Source organism: Leptosomus discolor, chromosome 3 (genome assembly GCF_034619465.1).
Source record: "Leptosomus discolor isolate bLepDis1 chromosome 3, bLepDis1.hap2, whole genome shotgun sequence".
Lineage (NCBI taxonomy): Eukaryota > Metazoa > Chordata > Aves > Leptosomiformes > Leptosomidae > Leptosomus > Leptosomus discolor.
This window is the reverse complement of record NC_141393.1, coordinates 7,595,188-7,616,548: the sequence shown is the minus strand read 5'-3', so window position 1 is coordinate 7,616,548 and position 21,361 is coordinate 7,595,188. Positions and strand designations below refer to the sequence as shown.

Below are 21,361 nucleotides of genomic sequence, written 5' to 3'. Positions count from 1 at the left end.
AAAACAAGCTGTGCTTCCAGATAGCCGATGGCAGTAATGAAAACAGAACGACTTCTTTTGCAAACACAGATATTCGCGCTTTAAAGCTTTCACAGAATAGTTGAGGTTGAAAGGGACCTCTGTAGAGGTCATCTTATCCACCCCTATGCCCAAGCAGGGCCCCCTGCTTGTTTGTTCTCAAAACCGTAGGTTTGTTCTCAAGAAGGTCATTACTATAGAAGAATCCTTTTTTTTCAAATTTGGTCTCCAACTCAGATCTTTAAAAATTAGTATTAACTACTGTATTTAATAGAAAACTATTTGTTTTGGTTTAGATGAATCAATGTTTTCATTCCCCACCTGATAAATTAGACCGAGAACCTGGTGACAACTGACATGGAGAAGGCTGAGGTACGCAACAACTTTTTTGCCTCAGTTTTCACTGGCAACTGCTTGTCCCACATCTCTTGAGGCCCTGAATCTCAAGGCAGGGAGTGCAGGAATGAAGTCCCACCCATTGTAGGAGAACACCAGGTTTGAGACTTTCTGAGGGACCTGAACATACACAAGTCCGCTATACCTGATGAGATACAATCCAGGGTCCTGAGGGGACTGGCTGATGTAGTTGCTAAGCTGTTCTCCATCATACTTGAAAAGTCACAGCAGTCAGGCGAAGCCCCCAGGGACCAGAAAAAGGGGAAATTCACACCAATTTCACACCATAAAACGGTAAAAAGGAAGACCCTGGGAACTAATCAGTCAGCCTCACCTCTGTGCTCAGTAAGATCATGGAAAAAATCTCCCTGGAAGATATGTCAACACATACAGGTGACAGGAAGGTGATTAGACACAGTCAGTATGGCTTCACAAATGGTAAGCCCTGCCTGACTAAGGTGGTGGCTGCCTACGATGAAGCGACTGCCTTGGTGGGTTAGGGAAGAGAAACAGATCTCATCTAACTTGACTGCTGTAAGGCCTTCAACATGGCCCCACACAACATCCTTGTCACTAAATCAGAGGGATATGGATTTGATGGATGGACTACCTGATGGATGAGGAGTTGCCTGCATGGCCTCAGACAAAGAGTTGCAGTCAATGGCTTAATGTCCAAATGCAGATCAGTAACAACCGGTGTCCCTCGGGGATCCATACCGGGACCAGTACTGTTCAGTATCTTTACAAATGACATAGACAGTGAGATTGAGTGCACCCTCAGCACGTTTGCACATGACATTAAGCTGAGTGGCGCAGCTGGTACACTTGAGGGAAGGGATGCCATCCAGAGGGACTTTGACAAGCTTGAGAAGTGGGCCAGTGTGAACCTCATGAAGTTCAACAAGGCCAAGTGCAAGGTCCTACACCTGGGTCAGGGCAATCCCCAACATCAGTACAGACTGGGGGATGAATTGTTTGAGAGTAGTCCTGCAGAGGAGGACTTGGGGCTACTGGTGGATAAAAATTGCATATGAGCCAGTAATGTGTGCTTACAGCCCAGAAGGCCAACCGTAACCTGGGCTGCATCAAAAGAAGTGTGGCCAGCAGGTTGAGGGAGATGATTCTCCCCCTCTACTCTGCTCTGGCAAGACTCCACCAGAGTACTGCATCCAGCTACAGGACTCCCAGCACAAGAAAGACGTAGACCTGTTAGAGCAGGTCTGAAGGAGGGCCATGAAAATGGTCAGAGGGCTGGGACACATCCCCTATGGGACAGCCTGGAGAAGAGAAGGCTCTGGGGAGACCTTATTGCTGCCTCTCAGTGCTTAAAGTGGGCTTATAAGAAAGATGGAGAGAGACTTTTTATCAGGGCCTGTCGTGACAGGACAAGGGGTAGTCATTTTAAACTGAAAGAGGATAGGTTTAGATGGGATATAAGGAAGAAATTCTTTACTATGAGGTGGTAAAACACTGGAACAAGTTGACCAGATGTCCCAGGTTACAGTGTAAGATGTGCCCAAATAAAAAAAAAAGTATTCTATTACCATCTTCAGGAGCTGTTGAGACCAGGTGGGGCGGTGCTCCCTGCCTCCCCCCTCTGGACTATCTCCTGTTAACGGGCACAACAATGCCTTATCGCCTGACCCATCGATAACTCGCTCCTGGGCTATCTCCTGTTAATGGCCCATCAAGGAACTGCCTCAGGACTCCCCATCCCATTGTGAGATGCTCCGCCCGGGGGGAAGGAGCCAAGCAGTCCATGCTAAATAAAAACTGAGATCTCGAACACGCTAGCAGCCTTCTTCCACTGGATTCCCAGAGGAGTTTTTCCCCCCACTGGAGTTCCAGAGGACAAGAGCTACCTACCTACCACTGGACCTTCGGAGGAAGACCAGACCCTTTAACAAGATCGCTGCTTCAACAGAACTACACCCATCGCTTCAGGAGGACTGCAGCCAGCATCTTATCGGACTGCTACTGCCACCCTAACAGGGTGTCAGGTTGTATTTTCTGACACTGTCAGTGTAAACCAGTGGGTTGCCTTTTTTTTTTTTCTGCCTTGAGTTATATATATATATATATATTAGTAAAGAACTGTTATTCCTATTCCCCATATCTTTGCCTGAAGGCCCCTTAATTTCAACATTATAATAATTTGGAGGGAAGGGGGTTGCATTTTCCATTTCAAGGGAGGCTCCTGCCTTCCTCAGCAGACACCTGTCTTTCAAACCAAGACACCAGAGGAAGTTGTGGATGCCCCATCATTGGAAGTGTTCAAAGTCAGGTTGGATGGGGCTTTGAGCAACCTGATCATGGCAGGGGGGTTGGACTAGAAGATCTTTAAAGGTCCCTTGCAACCCAAGCCAAGATCTACACAATCCCTCTTTCTAGAACAAAAAGCCCAAATCTCTTCAAGTAGAAGAAATTCTATGTTTGGCTTTAGCAGCAAATATGCTGTTTCTGACTCATACTTGCTCCACCAAAAAAAAAAATCCAAAGGCAATGGGGATTATACTCAGGAAACATTTCCTGGAGGTGTGCAGAAGTCCCTGCCCCTCTCCTTGGCTGCTCTTTCAATTCAACAGCTCAGAGACTAGGACAATTACTTTATCCTCTTTTTTCAACTATGAACGGTCTCACATTCTGCCTTGCAGTAAAATGTTTCAAGCATGGGCACTTCAACAGAGAAGTCTGAGAGCACCTCAGAGTTTTGTAATTATGGTCCTCTTCTGAGACATGGGAGATGGTCCTTCGGGAAGAAAGAGGGATCCAAATTCAGATCTCTCAAATTCCGAGTGAGTGCTCTTCTCATTCCCTTCTGAAATGCAAACCCCATCTTTTCTCCTCCTCATTCTCCCATCTGGCAGACCTAGTCCTGAAATCGAGAGCCCTCATTGTCTTGCCTCTGCCCTGACCTGAAACTCTTGAGTGAGGGTAGAAAGTAATTTGATTTTTTGCCATTACTCCCATTCTTCTCTACAAAGTCAGAAAACAGAAAGAAGTAAACATAAGAATGTCAGCAAGAAATAAAATAACAGAAATTACACAAATTTACTGAGACTGAATGGGTACAGCCGCTCCTTAAGGCATTTAATTAGCAAGCCAATGTCTAATACACATTATAAACAGTGGGCCATCCATCAAAGCACACACCACACAGCAGGCTTTCAGAATAAAATGCTACTGTAGTAAGAAATTATCCTCACACAATTGTCTTGTGGTTTTGACTCCTGCTGGGATAATATCTAGATCAATAATAGAGGAATTTTCAAAAACTACATTAAAGCCATAAAAGGCTATTCATAACAGAAGAAATCCAGAAATATATTAATAGAGCAAGCCATCTCCCTAAGACTCAGGCACAAAATGAATGTGTTAGGAAAGCAAATGTAGTATTCAGGGAAAGGAAGGGAAAAGGTGATTCACCAAAACCATTCAGTGAAACAGTCTGGCTTTTTCTTTACATTTAAAGTAGTTTGGTAAGAGATAATCACTTATAAACACCAGTATTAGAGGATCATTACAGGTAATAGCCCAACTATACAGACTAGAACAACTACACCTCTCCAATTACATCTGTTCTAACATTACATTCACAAAAAATTGGTGAAAACAGAAGTTCTTTACATAAAGGAAAAGGTCAGAGCAGTAAAATGCCTGTAATTTACCTGAAAGATCTTTAAGGAAGAAAATGTCAACTGTCTTATGAATACCTGACATGAATAAACAGCACAGCATCAGGGAAATACATTGAGACAGCATCATCTAAGTATCTGAACTCTAATTAGCCAAGAGCCCTGCAGAGCAACAGCAGCGAAATCTAAAATTAAGGGCAGATATTACTGTACATTAAAGAGTGTGGGTTTGGTTTGGTTTTTTTTTCCAGTCTTCCCCCCCAGCTTTTCCCTATTGTGTCACATGTCTCTGCAAGCCAGGAAGGAGGAAAGGGATTCCCCTTGATACCGGGGAACAGAAGTCACCAATAAATCAGGAAAGTCTGTATTCAAGGTTGGAGAACTGGCTACAAAGAAACCGTGATTTTTGTCAGATGAAAGGATGAGCATCACCTCCAAATAGAGCCCTAACAGGTACTGGGATATGGAAGCATGTCTCAAAAGATACAGGGAAAGCTCAGCACATCAAACACTGAAAATGAGGCTGGAATATACTGTGAAGTCCCCCCTCACATTGGCAGGTAAATGGCCTGGTTAACCTACAGTACCTTTCTTATTTTTCAATGATACATAATCTCTCATTACAACATGCCAAAGAAACGTCCTGAGAGGCCTCATCACTTCCTAAAACAAACCATCAGAGTTAAAAGATGGAGCCTAGTAGGTGTTTCTAAATTAACACCATACAGTCCATTGACCAGCAAGAAACATGGAGATGAGGAGTTTAATGTGTGCCTGTTACCTGTGCTGACCAAGGTGATGTTTGCTCTGTGGACTGCAGTGAATCACTCTGGTTTTACAAGAGAAAATGTGTCTTGTCTTTGTGATTTTCCAAAATTAAAGAAATTCAATCCCTTTTTCTAGAATGTGTACATAAACACATGCTGAAAGTTAAGAACCTCTTTAAATGTTGTCCAGAGGAGGAAAGGATTTCAGCATGGATCTAGGTACTTCTGGGCTTGAAATCCTCCTAGCTACTAGGAGTGATTTTCAAACCCCTCTTGCCAAAAGACAGTAACAGCAGCAGAGGTACGAGTTAGCGGGACTGAGTCATATTTGTTCTCATACAGCAGTAATCCTCTTGCCTGGTGCTTGCTACAACCCCAGTTCCAAATCACTCTGCAGCACCCCAGCACCACGTGCTCCCTTGCATTGAACCAAACCAGACGCAGGGAGACGGAGCAGTGCTCCTGCCCCTAGTTATGTTGAGATCATCCATCAAAAAGTGCTAAAAAACTTCCTAGAAGACCCTCAAAGGAGCAGAATCATTATATCATTAAAATAAATCTAAACAAAAAAGTCTTGTAAATTTTAGGGGTTAAAGAGAAAAAAGGATCTTAAATTTCAAGTGACGTTATGCAATCAGGCCAAGATTGTTTAATTTACCACATGCTGGGTAATAGCCTGAGAAGACTCCATGTTTCCAGAGCTAAAATAGGCTCTTTATTAACAGGGTGATTTGCAGAGAGGCTGTGGGCAGAGCTGGCATTCAAGCCATTCAGCTCCCCAGAGCATCCTCCAAACACTTCCTTCCTGTGGTGTGCAGTCCTCTTTCCAAGCTCTATTTAGGTTACTACAAAGACTTTTAACAGGTGAGAAGTTAAAGCTAAAGGAGTCCAAAGTGCAGACTGTCATGAGACTGATAACAGAAACAGAGGGTCAAGGAAAACCTCACGTAAGAACATGATGTGAGAAGACTTTGACGTATGTCAAAGCTGAGTGGGAGAGAAGTTATTCAGGGTTCTCTGAGATGCTCAACTTCACTGTATGGCCAAGTTTGTTATGGATTTCTGATTCTGCAAGAAAAGAAAACCACCAGCTATACAAGTAAAAGGTCTGTTAAGAGAACACAAGGAGAAGAGAAGAAGGTCTGAAAGTGCCATGATCCCAATCTGGTCTCAGGACTTTCAAAAGATCCTTCATCCCGCCCATCCAGAAACGTCCAGAGGATCTGCTGTTTGATACACCCTCGGGGCACAGTGACGGCTTTACACCCACAAACCTTCCTGTGTTTTGTGATCACAGCACAAGCTAGGGGCCAAAATTGACTCTCACACATATGGAGACCTCGGACCAGCAACTGGAGAGTAGCAGGGTATGGGGTTATCTAGCATTTACCCCAACCACTCAGCTTTTCTCCCAAATAAACGTCTCATATTCGGAGCCGTGGGTGTTTGCCGTTCGATCTCTGTACACTCAGTAGTAACAGCAGCTCTACATGCCTCAGAAACCTCTATGGGTTTGAAGAAGACCTGACATACCCAAGGACTAGTTTATAGGCATTTGTTCGTAACAAAGGGTTTAATCTGGAGCTTGGTGAGGAATGGGGCAGAGAACCAAATTTCTTAGTGAAAGCAGGCTTCAACATCTGGTTTAATCTAGTTTCTGAACAGCTATTTGAACAATATTAATATTACCTCTGAAAAGTAAGAGCAACTCTGCACCATATTCTGCCAGAAGAAGGTCTCGATGGAGAGCTATATCTTGAAATGGTCACTCTAATCAGAGGATGCATTAAAATCAAGCAATTGTATTTCAAAATTAAAACATTCTAGGGAACTAAAAAAAAAAAGGGCACTTTCACAGCTCTTCCCTCTAATGAACTTCTCCAGATTTTAGAATGCGTTCAGGCCAATTTTCTAAGTAGCTACGTTTTTAAATGCATTTCATCTCTGTTTGTATAAAAGAGTCATTACATTAGTCCATAGAAGATCATAAAATTCTTTCATTCTGTGCCATAAATTTTTAGTTTCTGTCATTGTCTGACATTTGGCGTATGTGCTGGCAAATGATACAGCATTATTCATTCACTGTTCACCTTGTGTTTGCACAACTGTTACAAAAGAAGACATTCAACTTCTGCTAAAAGGCTTGCTAAAGAAATGACTTAAATGGCACAGATCAAAAATAATTAGAACAAAGTCCTGCATCTTTACTCTGGCAAAATTTGTAATAAAATCCACGAAAATCCCTGTGGATTAGGAGCCAGAATTCAAAAGCCATATATAGTTAATGGAAAGATCTTCATGGGCTCCAGCAGGGCTTGGATCCAGACTCTTCCCTTTAAGTATTTTAGAAATGAGCTGCAGGTAACCAATAAGGAAACCACGTTTAGTAAAACAGAAAGCAAGATTCAGGACTTGTTCTCCACAATAAAAGGACCTTTTCATGTTGAGGCTACAGATCTTAGACTTCAACTTCTTTAATCTTAGTTCATGCAAACAGTACCTTTGCATTCAGATACCTCTGTACTGTGCTCCTTGTGGCTGGAGGGTAAACGTCTGAATTTGCGTCTATGCTCCACGCCTGCTGGTGTTGCTTTTTCAAATACTTCGGATCGAAAACTTTGTGAGCGCGACACAGAGATCTCAAACTGCTTAATCACCTCATCATTGCTGCCTGAAGATGCTGTCTGCTCTTCATCCTCCCTGTAACTGTTTACTGGGAGAAAAACATAACTCGGGCTTTAGACAGTCTGCTGCCCTTGGCCAAGAAGCCAGATGACAAAGCACACTTCTAGCACTCAGATGGACCTTCTGGAGAGAAAAAGGGAACCAAGGGCTTAGGGGAGGATCGGGGAATGAACTTGATCATCACCTGCTTCTTCAAACCTCTGGAAAGCCTGTGAATGTCATATTGTATCAACAACATTTACATATTATTAGACCTTGCCCAACACTGCACGCTACCCTATTTAAAAAAAAAAAAAAAAAAAAAAAAAAAGGTATTTAACAGAGCAGAACACAAAGTAACACACATAGTGAACCACTTGTAAAATCATTAGCATGTGCAAAGACAAAGTAGTAAGCAAAGGACTTGAAAAATTTGTCATGTTTTCATTCCCCTGCAGCTCTGATAAGGTGTAGAGGGAACTTCTTTTGTGCAGAAAAAGCAACTCAGACGTAGTCCACCCTGGGTAATATCATGAACACATAAATACAGCACGTGGCTAACAGGCACTGCTGACTCCATCTGCCAGCAGCAGCAGAGGAACTCAGGACACCAATGTAAACTGTAACCTTTAAAAGTGAAAACACACATTTGAGCACGTCCCCATGAGTGCCCTTCCCCTCCTGCTACCAAAACGTGCTTTGAATCTGAGATGACTGTACCCTCATTAGCGCGTGAATATCTGCCAGATGGGGAAGGAGGGTTCAATACATACTGTATATACTTGGCCTGGCTTTGTCAGGGTGAAAACACAGAGGCATTTTGCTGATATCCCTGCCATCAGCATCAAGCAAGCACAACAGCAGGACGTTTTGACCCACCAACATACACAGAGAAGGGAGCGGTGGGGACGACAGCCAGTTGGTGTGTACGTGCATGTTTGCATAGACACGTGTGAACAAGCCAGCTGTCAAGTGTGGTCAGTCCACTGCTTGCTTTTGAGCATGAAGCATATGATATGGTTGCCAAGACTCGCTTTGATAATCGCCATGGCAAACCCGAGCAGCTGAACAAATGGGCATTGCAGACAAACGGGTGGAGGGCAGCTTTCCCAGTGACACTGCCTGGCTTGGGAGGGAAAGCACCTTTTTCCACCTCAAATCTCACATCAACCACACAGCTACAGGTGGGGAAATCGGTGCTTTTACACACTGTGTTAGGTCTACTAAAAATGTGCAGTATAAACTTAATGACAACTAACTGCTGTCACTGCTCCATAAATTTACCTGCTGCTGCACAGAAGACGGCACTCAGCTCCTTGGGCAGAGAGGACCAAGCAAAGAAGCTGGCAGTATCAAAGCAAACTGCTCCCACCACCAGCCCAGCCAAACCTGGCTTCTTCCATGCTGCCACACTGGTAGATTTGACCCTCTGGTCTGATTTGCCACAGTTTGACAATAAGCCTTCTATTCCTTCTAGAAAATTGCTGTCAATTGGAGGAAAAATCTAAGTGCTCCTATTCTGATAAAAATGAAAAAGGTTTTAGACATTAGTTTGTAAATGGTCAGTGACCAGCTATCATAAAAATTGATTACTTTCATGGAAGCTGTTAAAAATAATGTCTTTGAAATTTCTTTAAATAAAAATTATTTCAAGCTGTAACAAACCTATGGCCTAAATGTGCTATGATGTATCAAAATATTTGAAACACACAGAAATAAACATTCATTTTCAGCCAACTGTGTTGTCAATTCACTACCTGCAGCTCATGCAACCTCTACAAAATTAATTTAAATGCTTGGCAAATGCTGGTAAGTTCTATTTATACGTGTACATCTTTTGAGGTATTTAAGATAAAAAATAAAAATTATTCCAGTTTAACCAAAAAGTTCACTTTTCACTCAAACAGTTTGCCAAAAATCCTGAGTAAAATACTATCTTTAGTAATTAAGTGACATCTTTCACCATTTTCTAAAACAACGGTAACAGTAAAATCCTGGGTCCATGGGCATGAGGCTGTATACTTAAACGAAAGTGCATTAATGTACATATCTGGTCATTACAAGGCAGCACTCTTGGACTCCTCCTGTAAGGGCATTCCCTGGGTGACCTGCATGCAACTCCCTGCAAAACAGAGCAGAGCCCTTTTTCTAAGACAGAAGGGGAAGGATGAAGGGATGGAGGGAGGAGTTTGGCCCACTTTGATATATTACTGGCCACTTGACTTTGACTCCAACATTACCAATCCCCAAAGCATGACTGCATCACTTGTTACGACACTGGATGCTATTTCTTACCAGCATTTGGAAGCATACAGGCTAATTAGACAGTGGCACTGAGGAATCTGTAGCAAATGCTGGATACGCTGCCACTGCCGCTGAATCTCTGCCTGAGCAGCAGACAGCTTCATGTCAACTTCATTTCTCAGTATTAATAAAAGTAACTTTACCCAGGGGAGAGAAAAATGTTCACCATTCAAATATACAAGTGTCCTGATTAGAAAAGGACAAGGGGGGAACATTTTCTGTATCACCATGGAAACTTAAATAAAGGACCCATAATTACAATCTAAATTCTGGAAAGATAATGAATACATCTTGAAATCTGCAGATGTTATGTAGCATATACATATTTCTAGCAACTTCAACTCAATTACTTCTATGCAGCATCTGTTTTACAAATCAACTTCCCACCACTCATAAGGAGGCATGTGGGATTTACTTTTTTTTTTTCCCCCAGAGGAGACAGTGGGGGAGGAAGGAGGGTGACCTCTTTTTTCTGGCAAGGTATTTCAAACCACCACTATTTATTCATAAATTTCAAATACCCAATCAGCTACAAAGTTAGCTTACAGGCATCCAAATACACTAAGCTAAAATGCATGAAATAAATAATTCAAGAATTTTTGCAGTGTTACCAAGTATATAGAATAACTTATACTTTGCTCAAAGATTATCTAAGAAAAAAAATTACCAAATAAAATACATAGTGTAGGTGTAAAATACAGAGGTACTGCACGCACCCTGGCTGCCAGCATGTTAAAAAAAAATCGACAACAAACAACGATCATTTTGGCTGAACAATGAAAATTTTGCAAATGCCAAATTTCTGCTTTCCTATACATTTAATGCTGCCCTTGTGTGCCCACTTTCTTCTTAAAGATTTTGATTCTGCTTTACGGAAGTCAGTGAGAGTTTCAATGGGAGCATCACCAAGCCCTGAAAGAAGCAGAAGTACTATACCAAAAAAAATTTATTTGATCGTATAACCAAAGACAATATCAGTACATCTATGCATAATGCACATACTCGGAGGATCTCGGAAGCGCTCTGTGCCATGTTCTTTGCTGTTATAGAAGCAGTAACATAGCCCTGGCCTTAAAATTTTCATGATCAGGAAGACATAAAGAAACAATGATCTGCAACAGCTCCTAACTCAGCAAAACCCGTAATTGCACACAGAAAGGAAAGCGTTTTTCTTTCAGAAAACTGGAAAGGTCTGCTGCAAACACGGAAATTGTTACAGCTTCTCAGAAAAAAAGGACCATTTTGTAAAAGGAACATGCAGCAACACAGGTGGAGTTGCTACTACCAATTCCTATGCAACTACAGCTCTTATTTGCACTGTCTTCAATCTGGAGTCTTCCTCTCGTTGATGCTGTCAACCATTTGAACTGGGAGTTCAACAAGAAGTACAAAGAAATGCAATTACCTGATTTATGGGCTTGACTAAGGAGGAGAGCACCCCATAGCTTCATTTATGCTCAAAACTATTTGGAGATAAAATCTGATCACAAGCTTTCTTTTGGTGATCAAAACCAGAAACAAAATCCGAAACACCCACCTAGACCTCAAATGTATTTAAAATTCATGGAGAACACGCTGTGATACAGTAAGCCCATGCTTCTACATACGCCATCATGGACAAAGAGATTGTGCACAGGGACCATGCACCATTGACTAACACCGACTGGTTGTTTGCTAACAAATGGAAGGCAGCCTTCAGCTGGGCTTCCTCCTTGCACCCACACCTATGTATCCTTGTCCCTTTCTAGTAGGTACACCAACCAGAGAACCATTTGGTGCACAGTGTTAAAGGTAAGGTCCACCCCTCTTTGCCAAGTGTCAAGTGACAGTGTCCTGCTTTTGCAACGTGACAATCTCTACCTCTTCACCTGTCCTCAACCCATGACCAAACCAATTGGGAAGCTCTCCAAGGCGAACACTTTTGGGTGTTTGCGTGCAATGCAGGCAGAGAGAATTACAACTTGGCAGCTTTCATACCCCGGCACATTTCCAGCGAAAAGGAAAAAAAAAGCAAACAAAAAAGCCAGAGGGTAATGAGAAACTAGACACTATTTGGCTCTGACCATCAGGCACCTCTATAGCTGAACAATACAACAGTCAGAGGAGTAAACTCCAATTCTGCACACTGCTGTGCAAAGAAATAGAGACCTGCCCACAGAAAACAGCATGAAAATCAACATATTTTCCTGTTGCTTTTTTCCTACTCCTGAATTTGGATTTAAAAATAGGAACATGGGATTCAGCTTCAAACCGACTCTCACTCTGCTGCCTAAGGTTCTTCCATAGCTAAAGGAAATGGCAGCCAAGAAGCAGAAGCACAATCTTCCCTGATTTTCCCAATCACCTACTTTACATTTTACATGTGGAGTACGCATGAGTCAGCCTTGATTTATGCTACTGGGTTTTATTAGCGCAGGCCTGGGATTTGTGGAGAAGTGAAAGAAAAAAAGAGATTACACACTGCAGGAGACACTGCTAAGCCAGGAAAACCCCTGGTGTGGATGCAGTTACATCCATGAGTCAGCCTAGACCCCTTTGCCAGCCCAGGTTAGGTTGCTTGAAGAAAACATGCAGCTGCAGAGGCAGAAAAGCACCTTCTGTCAGCAGATGCCGCATCTATGCTGGGTACACTCCAGGGCACAGGTGTAGCTGTGTATGCTCTGGGGTGTGGGGCTGTAAATGCTCATGGACTCGGAAACTAAACAAACTGCTGGATCCCAATGGCCGACGAGTTAGAAAACACTGTCCTTTCCTTCCAACAAAAAATAAGTTTCACTTTATAAGCATTATTTTTATGACAGTTTTCCTACTACAAGGGGTTGAATTTCATCAGGGTCCCCATCAATTGCCTCTTTTACTTGTTTGCCTGGCTTGGATACACACTTCTAATGCAAGGGAGTCACTTTGTAAGCTCTTTCTACTACATTTAAGGAAGTTTCTCTGAATTAGCACTAGCTTCTTCCAGAAAACGGCCTTCCACCTAGCAGAAATCACATTGGCCTAGAAAATGCTCAGGAAATCCAGGACACTGACTCTTGCTCCTCTTTAAAGCGGCTTCACTATGCCACACTTACAACCTGCCAAGTCCCAGCGTAAGCACGCCAATTACACACCATTCATAGCACCCAAGGCTGTAACCATTAGCTTCACACCCACACGTCTTTGTTTGCTGATTAACAGGGTGCAAATCAACTCCCTCGCAAAGATATTTGTTTGGGGTTGCTATGGATAACAACTGCATTGCAACAAGGCAGATATTTATTTTCCCACTGATTTTTCTAATTGAAACTTTCTGTTTGCTACCAGAGGGTTGATTCACCACAGCCCCCCTTTACCACCACTGTAATACCACCGTTTCTATGGCACTCCTGGGAAAATCACAGACTTGAGCAGCATCAGTGGGTGAGGATGTGATGCAACAAGACCCACATGTGTTCAGGACCAAAGCTGTCACCTAAAATGTACAATCCTGTTCTCCTTCCCTTCCCCTCTTCCCCTTGTTTCTGTTTTAGCAATCATGTGGACAACTCACCTGATTCAAAAGTATATAGGGAAGGGGCTGGTAAACCCTAGCTGAAGTAATGAGCTGGTCTGGTTCACCACACAGTGGCATGCTCATGAGGCCAGACATGGAAAGCAGCACAACTGTGTGATCAGGGAAGGACAATATATCTCAGCTGCAGTTTGACATCAGCTACTGACAACTGCAAAACTGCACCCTCAGGCCCAAGGGTTTTATAGCTACATTATTTATGGGCAATAAGTCTAGACCCCAAAACTGACCCTGCGACACAGAGCTTCAGCAAACCTCAGTGCTCTCATTAATCCAAATTCAGGGCTTTCTCTCCAGCACCACCACTCATACTATTTGCTGGAAAATACTCCCACAGAGATCATGCTGCTACATATAGACCGTATGGGCTTGAATCTCTCTCAGCCTGAAGAGAGAAATGCCTCCAAGCACCCAGCTTGCGTGGGTGAGCACTCACGCCCAGTGCAATGAGTCGCTACAGGGATGCTACTTCTCACATGGATATTGAGCTCTCTGGACAGGGGAGCACCTGCCTAAACATCAGGGAACTTTTAGGTAGGGTGATGAAGCCATGAGACCATCAGCTATTTTCATGGTCATTAGAAGGGATTTTCTACAGATTTTGCTATGGAGTGGTTTAAGATTCAACCTAAGTCATTCCTGTTGGTCTTACAAACAGGTACTGATGAAGCCTCCCTAACTCAATCTGAGGGAACTGCATGAGAACCATGAAAACAGCATCTGCAGAGGTGCAGCCCAACCACACCTTCCTCATCACCTGGAAGACTGTCACAGCCCAACAATGCTATTCACTGTCTATAAAACTGCACATTTTTCCACCATGACTGTAATCTCCCTCTTTTCTTTCATTGCAGTCTTTTCCCTTGGTTACTAAAACCGTTTCAGGAGTCTATGAGGCCACTCAAAATGATGGCTGCTGCCAACAGGTCATTACAGCAGCCAAAAATGAACCGGGCGCAAGGAAGTCATATCCACAACCCTATCCAGCAAGAGGTGAGGAACCAACACCAGCTCACCTTTTGGCAGAGTGATCCCATCTCATATAAGCTTACGTTAGTGGGTTTTGTACTGTTAAGCAACACAAAGAGGCTAGGAAGGAATGGAGGTAGATTATTCATGCTTCTAAAAGTCCTAATGGTCATTCCCTTCTGCAAGCATTGGCCTGCCATCGTGGGTTTGCATAAGCAGCCTTCTACAAAGCAGGCCAACAATTGCAACTGCAACAACAAAAAAGAAAAAAAAAGGACAAAAAGTACAACTGCTTGTATCATCTCACAGAAATACTATGTTCCAGTGCTGCACAGAGTGTTGCTAGTATGCCTGCACGTAACCTCCACCACAACGCAATGAGATCATTCACACCTGCCTCGCCTGTAGTAGGAGATGGAAGGTGAGGAGGCAGGGTTTCTAGGAGAGAGGCAGCGCTTCCCAGATGATGCCAAGATGCTGTTTATTGGTAAATGAAGGCTCCTGAGCCTAAACAACCTTCCCAGAGGAAGACAGAGTCGCAACTGCCATATGGGGAGTGGGAAGAGGATGCCACTTAGCAAGAGCGGATCAGAAAATACATGTACAAACACAGACGCTCTCACACACAATTTGTTCTGTAACTGCACTGAATGGCAAAATCCATTTCTTCCTTTTGAATACATCCTTCTCCATATAGCTTATGCAACCTCCTAGATGGCAAGAGCAGGTGAAAAGTACTCCTGAACAGAGCATCCTTCCTCAAGCCCCCTAGGGAGCTAGGTACAAGGAAGCTCTGCCTACCAGACAAGGAATTTAGTGAAAACCCAGAGTATTAATCCACTGTGGACTTACAAAGATACTGTGTCTAAAATCACCAAATGAGGATGAACAGCAATGCTGACAGGCCTAAGATAGAGCCCACAACGGTAGCAGCTTTGGAAGCTCATGTTTTGAACCACTCTTTGGCTTCATTCCCCCAGCGGGACATACTGCAATCCACCCTCCTTTCAGGGCTATTGCACACTCTCATCACCACCTACTTTTCGCATCATGGATGAAGATCCCTTATAATTTGAAGCTTTCAAAAGACAACTGCAAAGGAGTACTTTAAAGACAAAAAGGGACATGGTACCACCTTCACAAGGACAAAAGTCTGTACACAAGCACTTTCTGAGTGGTTATGAATTTCCCAAAGAGAAAGCATTCAATGCAAACTCACATCTGCACTTCATTTCAGAAAGCCGCGGACTCGTACCACATTCTTCAGAGACCAGATGCATATCCCCAGTCACGTTAATGCTTTCTCCCACTCAAGCAGCCAGGAGTATTTTCTGTGAAGTGCTTTTGTCCACTGTCCGTCTTTGCTTTCCTTCACTCAGTCCTAGCGGTGCTATTGATTCAGTGTAGCCTCTTTAAACATCCTGCTTTGAGTATAGACACTGGTTTTTATAGAGCTACATTCTGGCTAGAGCACTGGCTGGCTCCATAGCCAGACAGGTGATAAAATTCATAAAACACTTGGGATCTTTACATGGAAACTGGCCATCTATCTATTTTAGTCTCAGGTTTGAGCAGAAGTTTTATTTACCGCACAAGCAGCATCTTTTTGTTATGGGTTTATTTTGCTATATGGGTTTATAGGACCCGATGAAAACTCACTAAACCTAGGAATTCCTGGCCATACAAAAGGTCATTTACTAAGGTCAGAAGTGCTCACCTACAGCAGAAAGAATAATTTCCTCTACTACAGCAATTACTGGCAAAAATCAATGACGCCTGTTAAGCCAGAGGCCAAGGTAAGTAAATGTAACAGTGCTTTCTAGTTTTAAAAACTCCCAGGGCCTCAGTCGCATACCTCCCCTTACACACGTATTGAGGATAACTGTCTAGCCAATAGACAGGATTCCTGTTAGGACATCAAACCTCCTAGCATTCCAAGGTCACAAAAATTATTTTAATGCAACTGAAATGCAATCTTTAGTTAGTGGTGAGATTGTTTAATTGATGGAGAAAAATCTCCAAAGACTTCATGCAGTTTAAGTGTAGTGCTCACCTATACATTACACTAGTGTTACGAACACAGTGTCAGACAGCTCAGGAGACTCTTCAATCACAGAACTCGCTGTGGAAAAATAGTTCAGCTCAGATTCAGAAGACTCAGTTCTGCTGGTGTGGCTGTCCCCATACCTTTTCAGAGCAACATCTGCTGAAACTGCTAACTCAATGGTCACTTTGACGTTTTCTTTCCAAAGGACATGAGCCTTGAGGAAGAAGTGGGCTAAAGCCATTGGATTCATGGCACAATTATTGCTGCTCTTCACTTTTTTCATTTTTTTTTTTTTTTTTCTCTATGGATTCAGGCTGGGAAGCAGGCAGACTGGCCAGCTCTACCCCTCTGCTTGTAGTGCACTACTTTTAGAAGTGGTTTACTGCTCCACTGCTTTTTTTCAATTCTTAAGCCAAATGTGCAATGACAGATTTGGCAGCCACACTCTCGCCAGCCACCACCCCCAGTCAGCTGAGTAGCAGTATCTTAGCGGCCGGGGGATGCAAAGGCTGCTCTCCCCGTTCTGCAAGGGGAGACAGTTTCTCTATCAGAAACACTGAGGTTAGACAATGAAGGAGGGTCTCAAGGAAGCTGCAAGAGCAAGTTCCTCTGTATTTGCAAAATTTCCAACTACATGATTTGCAAATGGTGGCAGGGATCTGCATGCATGGAAGGGTCTGCCTTCCCATCCTTAACCTCTTAAACCAAACACCTGGCATTGCAATATTTCCTGCTGAACTATCTCCTCATTTTTAAACTCTGGATCAAAAGCATCCAAAGCGAAAAACTTTTCCCTGCCTTTGTTTGAAACCTTGGCACAACATTACTAGCATCATTTAAGTACAGACCAGGACTCAGCGGCAGCCAAACCTGCACCCTGCTGATTAGTATGCCTCACAGTATCTAACAGATGTTTGACTTAAGAACCCAAGAATTTCATTGCTCAAACACTTTATTAGATCCCTAAACCTAGAAATTGTTTTCAATAATGTGTGTGCTGCTTTGGGGCCTCAGAAAAGCTGCTCTGGGAGCTAGGTAACATTTCCTAGGAGGCAAAAACGTGATCAAAAACATATTTGATAAAAAGGAGAAGAGGTAATGATGTTTTTTAACTGCAATTTTATTTTACTTCATCTCAGAAGCATGATCTAACTTTAAAAGAGGGTAACGACTATTGGATTTTCTTTTGCATCTTTTTTAAAACAAAATGATTCTCATTTAGGGTTGGTGGGGTTTTTTCCCCCTAAACCAAATAAACAATAACACTGGAATGACCTTGTAACAGGTTTCTGTGACTCTTAATCACCAGTGGCTGCTAAATGAAGCATATCTATTTTCTCTGTTACATTACTATTGGCAACCAGGTCTTCAGTAAGTGCCCAGAAATATTTCCATGGCAACAAAAAGCATTCAGCATTGCTACTGTTTTGTGCCAATTTAGCTTTAAAATATTCTATTGTGGAGAGAAATATGGTACATTAAGTGAAATAAAGTCAAGATGCAATGTTCTGAAAAGAATATAAGGATAAACAGGAAACATGTATTTTGCAGAAATGGGGGAAAAAAAATGCCAAATGGAAGGAAAAATGTTCAAAGCTAATATTGATGCTACTGAACGCCTTTGCTGAATGTCATCAAGTCCATATGCTCACTTACATTGTCACTTAGGGTTAGATAACAAAGCTAACAGAAATAAGGATACCTCAAACATCTTCTCTTGATCATTTTAATCCATGACTGAAATTTTAAGTTGCCAGGGTATCACAGCCTCTCTGCATGTCTAGATTATCATGAGAAGAGTTCATACTCTTGATGTTAGAGAATGATTCTAAAGGAAAAAGAGGAAATAAAGAGTTGAAAAATTAGATAGAAAGAGCATGTGTGTGTTTTGGAAGGGAAGGGTCACTTAGAAGAGCAAAACGAGTTCTTACACATCAAAGATGTTGTGGAAGACATTTTCAAACCACAGTTCAGCACCTCCTCTCCTATTAAACAACTTAGTTCTGAGAAAAAAAAAGCATCAGCTCCCAGCCCTCCGACTCTCAAACTCCCAACTTCATGACTATAAAGTCTTGAAACCATTGGATGGCCCTTTGCACGGTGCATTGCAGAGATAAAAAGATAAAAGACTATTTGAGAGCATTCCGAGTGACATTCCCTCTGGTGTAAAAAGCTATGCAACGCCCTCTAAAGTGCTTCATGTGGAGGCAGAGAACTCTAGGCAGCTGCAGTGTAGGTGCTGGGGAGCTCTGTAAAGCCAGCCTTCCAGTCCACAATGCCTGCAGACAGCTTACTGAGAAGGAAAGCCAATAAATATTAAAAGATAGTCCAACAGCAACTTGATCAGTACCTGCCCTCACCTGGGAGAGAGGTTCAGAGTGATGCCCTCCTTTAGCTGTTGTGATGGGTTACTCTGGCATCTGACTGTCACTTTGTGTCTCTCACCCGGAAAATTCATCTAGTCCACCACATGCTCCTAAGGACACTACTTCTCAGATGTCCCTGTAGACAAGACTGCAGGTGAGAAACTGCTCTGACAGTGACAGCAGCCCGTTCCCAGCCCCTGTTTCCCTAAGAACTCATCGCCTTTTCTCCCATCCACTGTGAGCAAGGGTGTAGTCCAGAGGCAGGACAAAGATCTGGAGGCCACCATTGGAATAATGCATTCCACACTTGGTTGCTCCCCAGCCTACTCTGAGGAGCCCCAGGATTTGCCATGAACTGCTCTAACAGCCCCTCTTGGGGGTACAGGCTCTGCAGGAGACAGGCTGCACCCTGGATAGCAGTCATCCAGGAGGGTCCATGGCCCCAGCACTTCCTGGAAGGACACTACATGCTCTGCTCCATTGCATCTATGCACACACTGGATACATAATTCAAGCGCAAACAGTAAATCCAGCCCTGCACAGGTTAGAGGTTGGGCTCCAACAGATACAGCTCTAGGGTCCTTAACCTGAGAATTGCCAATTGTTCATTTGGAATAAGAAACAAGCAGTCCCAGTTTGGTACACAGAACAGCTAGACCAAAAAGCTCTTTTTAATTATTTACTCCCTGGCCATAACAGTGTGAGGAATAGTAATAAAGAAAAGAGCTAATTTTAACATTCATTAAAGAACACCGTCAAGGTTTATATCCTCTCAGTCTGATATTCCTGTTAAATATGAAAACAAACAGGCTGATCTTCCCCAGTCTGCACAGAAATGGCTAAATATGTAAGACTTCCCTAGAAGCCAAGAGTGATTAAAAGCTCTTGGTCATTATAAAACAAATACTTTCAAGAGCATCTACTGTCTGCTTCAAAAAGAGAAATTGAGATATTGGAAGCCAAATTCTGAAGACCCTCAGTGAGTCTCAAGTTCATCAGCTCCATACTGTAGACCCACACCTCCCTCCCCCCTTCTCCCTTATCCCCCTTCCTAGGATGTTCATAAAGAGTGGCTTTAACCCAGCAAGACCCAGGGATGGTGACAGCAGGACTGCAGCTGTCCTGCTGGTAGCTGAGACATACATCTCCATCAGTCCTCTGTGACCCAGGTAACTTCCAGCCACTTTTACAGCAATATTTAGTGAGTACTAGTCACAGGGCTGAACTTCAGTCCTGAACACTGAAAAGCTGTTCACGTCATTTAACGATCAGAAGTCAGTTAGGCCTATTTAAAATTGAAAATATCAAATTCAGTTCTCCTTCCCATAATCTCCTGCCTGCTGTCCTCTTCAGTCTTATTTGAAAAGCCTGTGGGGGTGGTGGGAGGGGAGGAAAGCGATTTGGGAGCCTTTCATCCATAAAATCATGAGATGCGGCTGGCTTTTTAGTACAGCATTTCACAGCACATGGCACAGTAACATCTTGAGATTCCTGGCACAAAGAAACAAGGTTTGAGATTATATATATCTTTAATAGCAATGACGCAAAGGCAGATGGTTCTCAAAGCAAAGGCTTAAGGCTAAACACTCCCTCTGAAGGGTCCTGCTACCAGAAAAAAACATGGGGGGAGAAAAATACTCCTTGTTACAGCAACAGGGCCCAATTGCCTTCTAATACATAGCATTTCACCCTGGAGATTTCCACTTGTTTCACTGAGAATAGTCTCACGAACAAGAGAAGAACTGGAAACAGAAAAGGAAAGGTTAGTTTTTTCTTCGGGATTTGGGGAGCTCTATTTCAGCTGTGGGAAACAAAGACAACACAGAACATAATGAGCAGATTAGCAGCTAAATCAAATCAATACCAGAAAAGAGAGGTCTGGATAATACTGTCAGGGTGTGTGCTAGGTGCTTACCTGCAAAACTTGCCTTGCCATTATTACATTTTAAGGAGCCACCCAAGCTGAGGTTGAGCTCGTGACCTCCCATCCTCATAGAGGGCTCACCTTCTTCCTCAGCGATGGGAGGAAGTCGATCAAGCGGTGGCTGAAGATCTTCATTCGTCCAGTAGGATCCATCAGTTGTCAAAGACCTGGTGCTTTCAACACACTGCTCTGGTAATCTGCTGGTATTTTTAACCCGTTTTTGCCTCTGCAGACGCATGTCAGAGCCATCAGGGAGGTCTTGTGAAGCAAGATCAGGACCCCCAATGTGACCATCTTCTCTAGGATACAAGTATTCCTCATCCCAGAGGTCCAGGTGTCGTTCATCATCTGATTCCTCAGAATAATCCTCATAAATTCCGTTATTCTCCAAGTCCTGGTTCTTTTCTTCTCCTGACTTACGACCTGCTCCACTCAAATTCAGCAGTGAAGCAGATATAGAGTCTCCTGCTTGTTGGATAGCTTCATATATTTGAGACATCCAAGAAGACAGTGGTTGAAGGAAATTCTGAGCAGCCTCAGAAGCCATGTTTAACACTATGCCAGCATCTGGTGATCAGTTGTTCAGCTTTGCCAGCACGTCACTTATAATTCAGGGAGCTACAGAATAAGCACCATAAGAGATTACTGTAAATTGCTTGTCCATCAACACCTGTCGACACACTATCTACGTAAGATGTTTAAAACTGAGAGAATAAAT

At 43.0% G+C, this 21,361-nt stretch overlaps 1 protein-coding gene across 1 annotated transcript in view; it reads right to left on the bottom strand.

Moving 5' to 3' along the window:
- The window catches only part of SYT16 (synaptotagmin 16), a 41,613-nt gene extending 20,417 nt beyond the window's left edge, over nucleotides 1-21,196 (bottom strand). Inside the window, exon 1 of the mRNA XM_086462980.1 lies at nucleotides 20,635-21,196. Within this exon, the coding sequence (XP_086319106.1) occupies nucleotides 20,635-21,190 (556 nt within the window). The 5' untranslated portion in view covers nucleotides 21,191-21,196. The remainder of the gene's footprint in view (nucleotides 1-20,634) is intronic.
- Nucleotides 21,197-21,361: the final 165 nt, after the last annotated feature.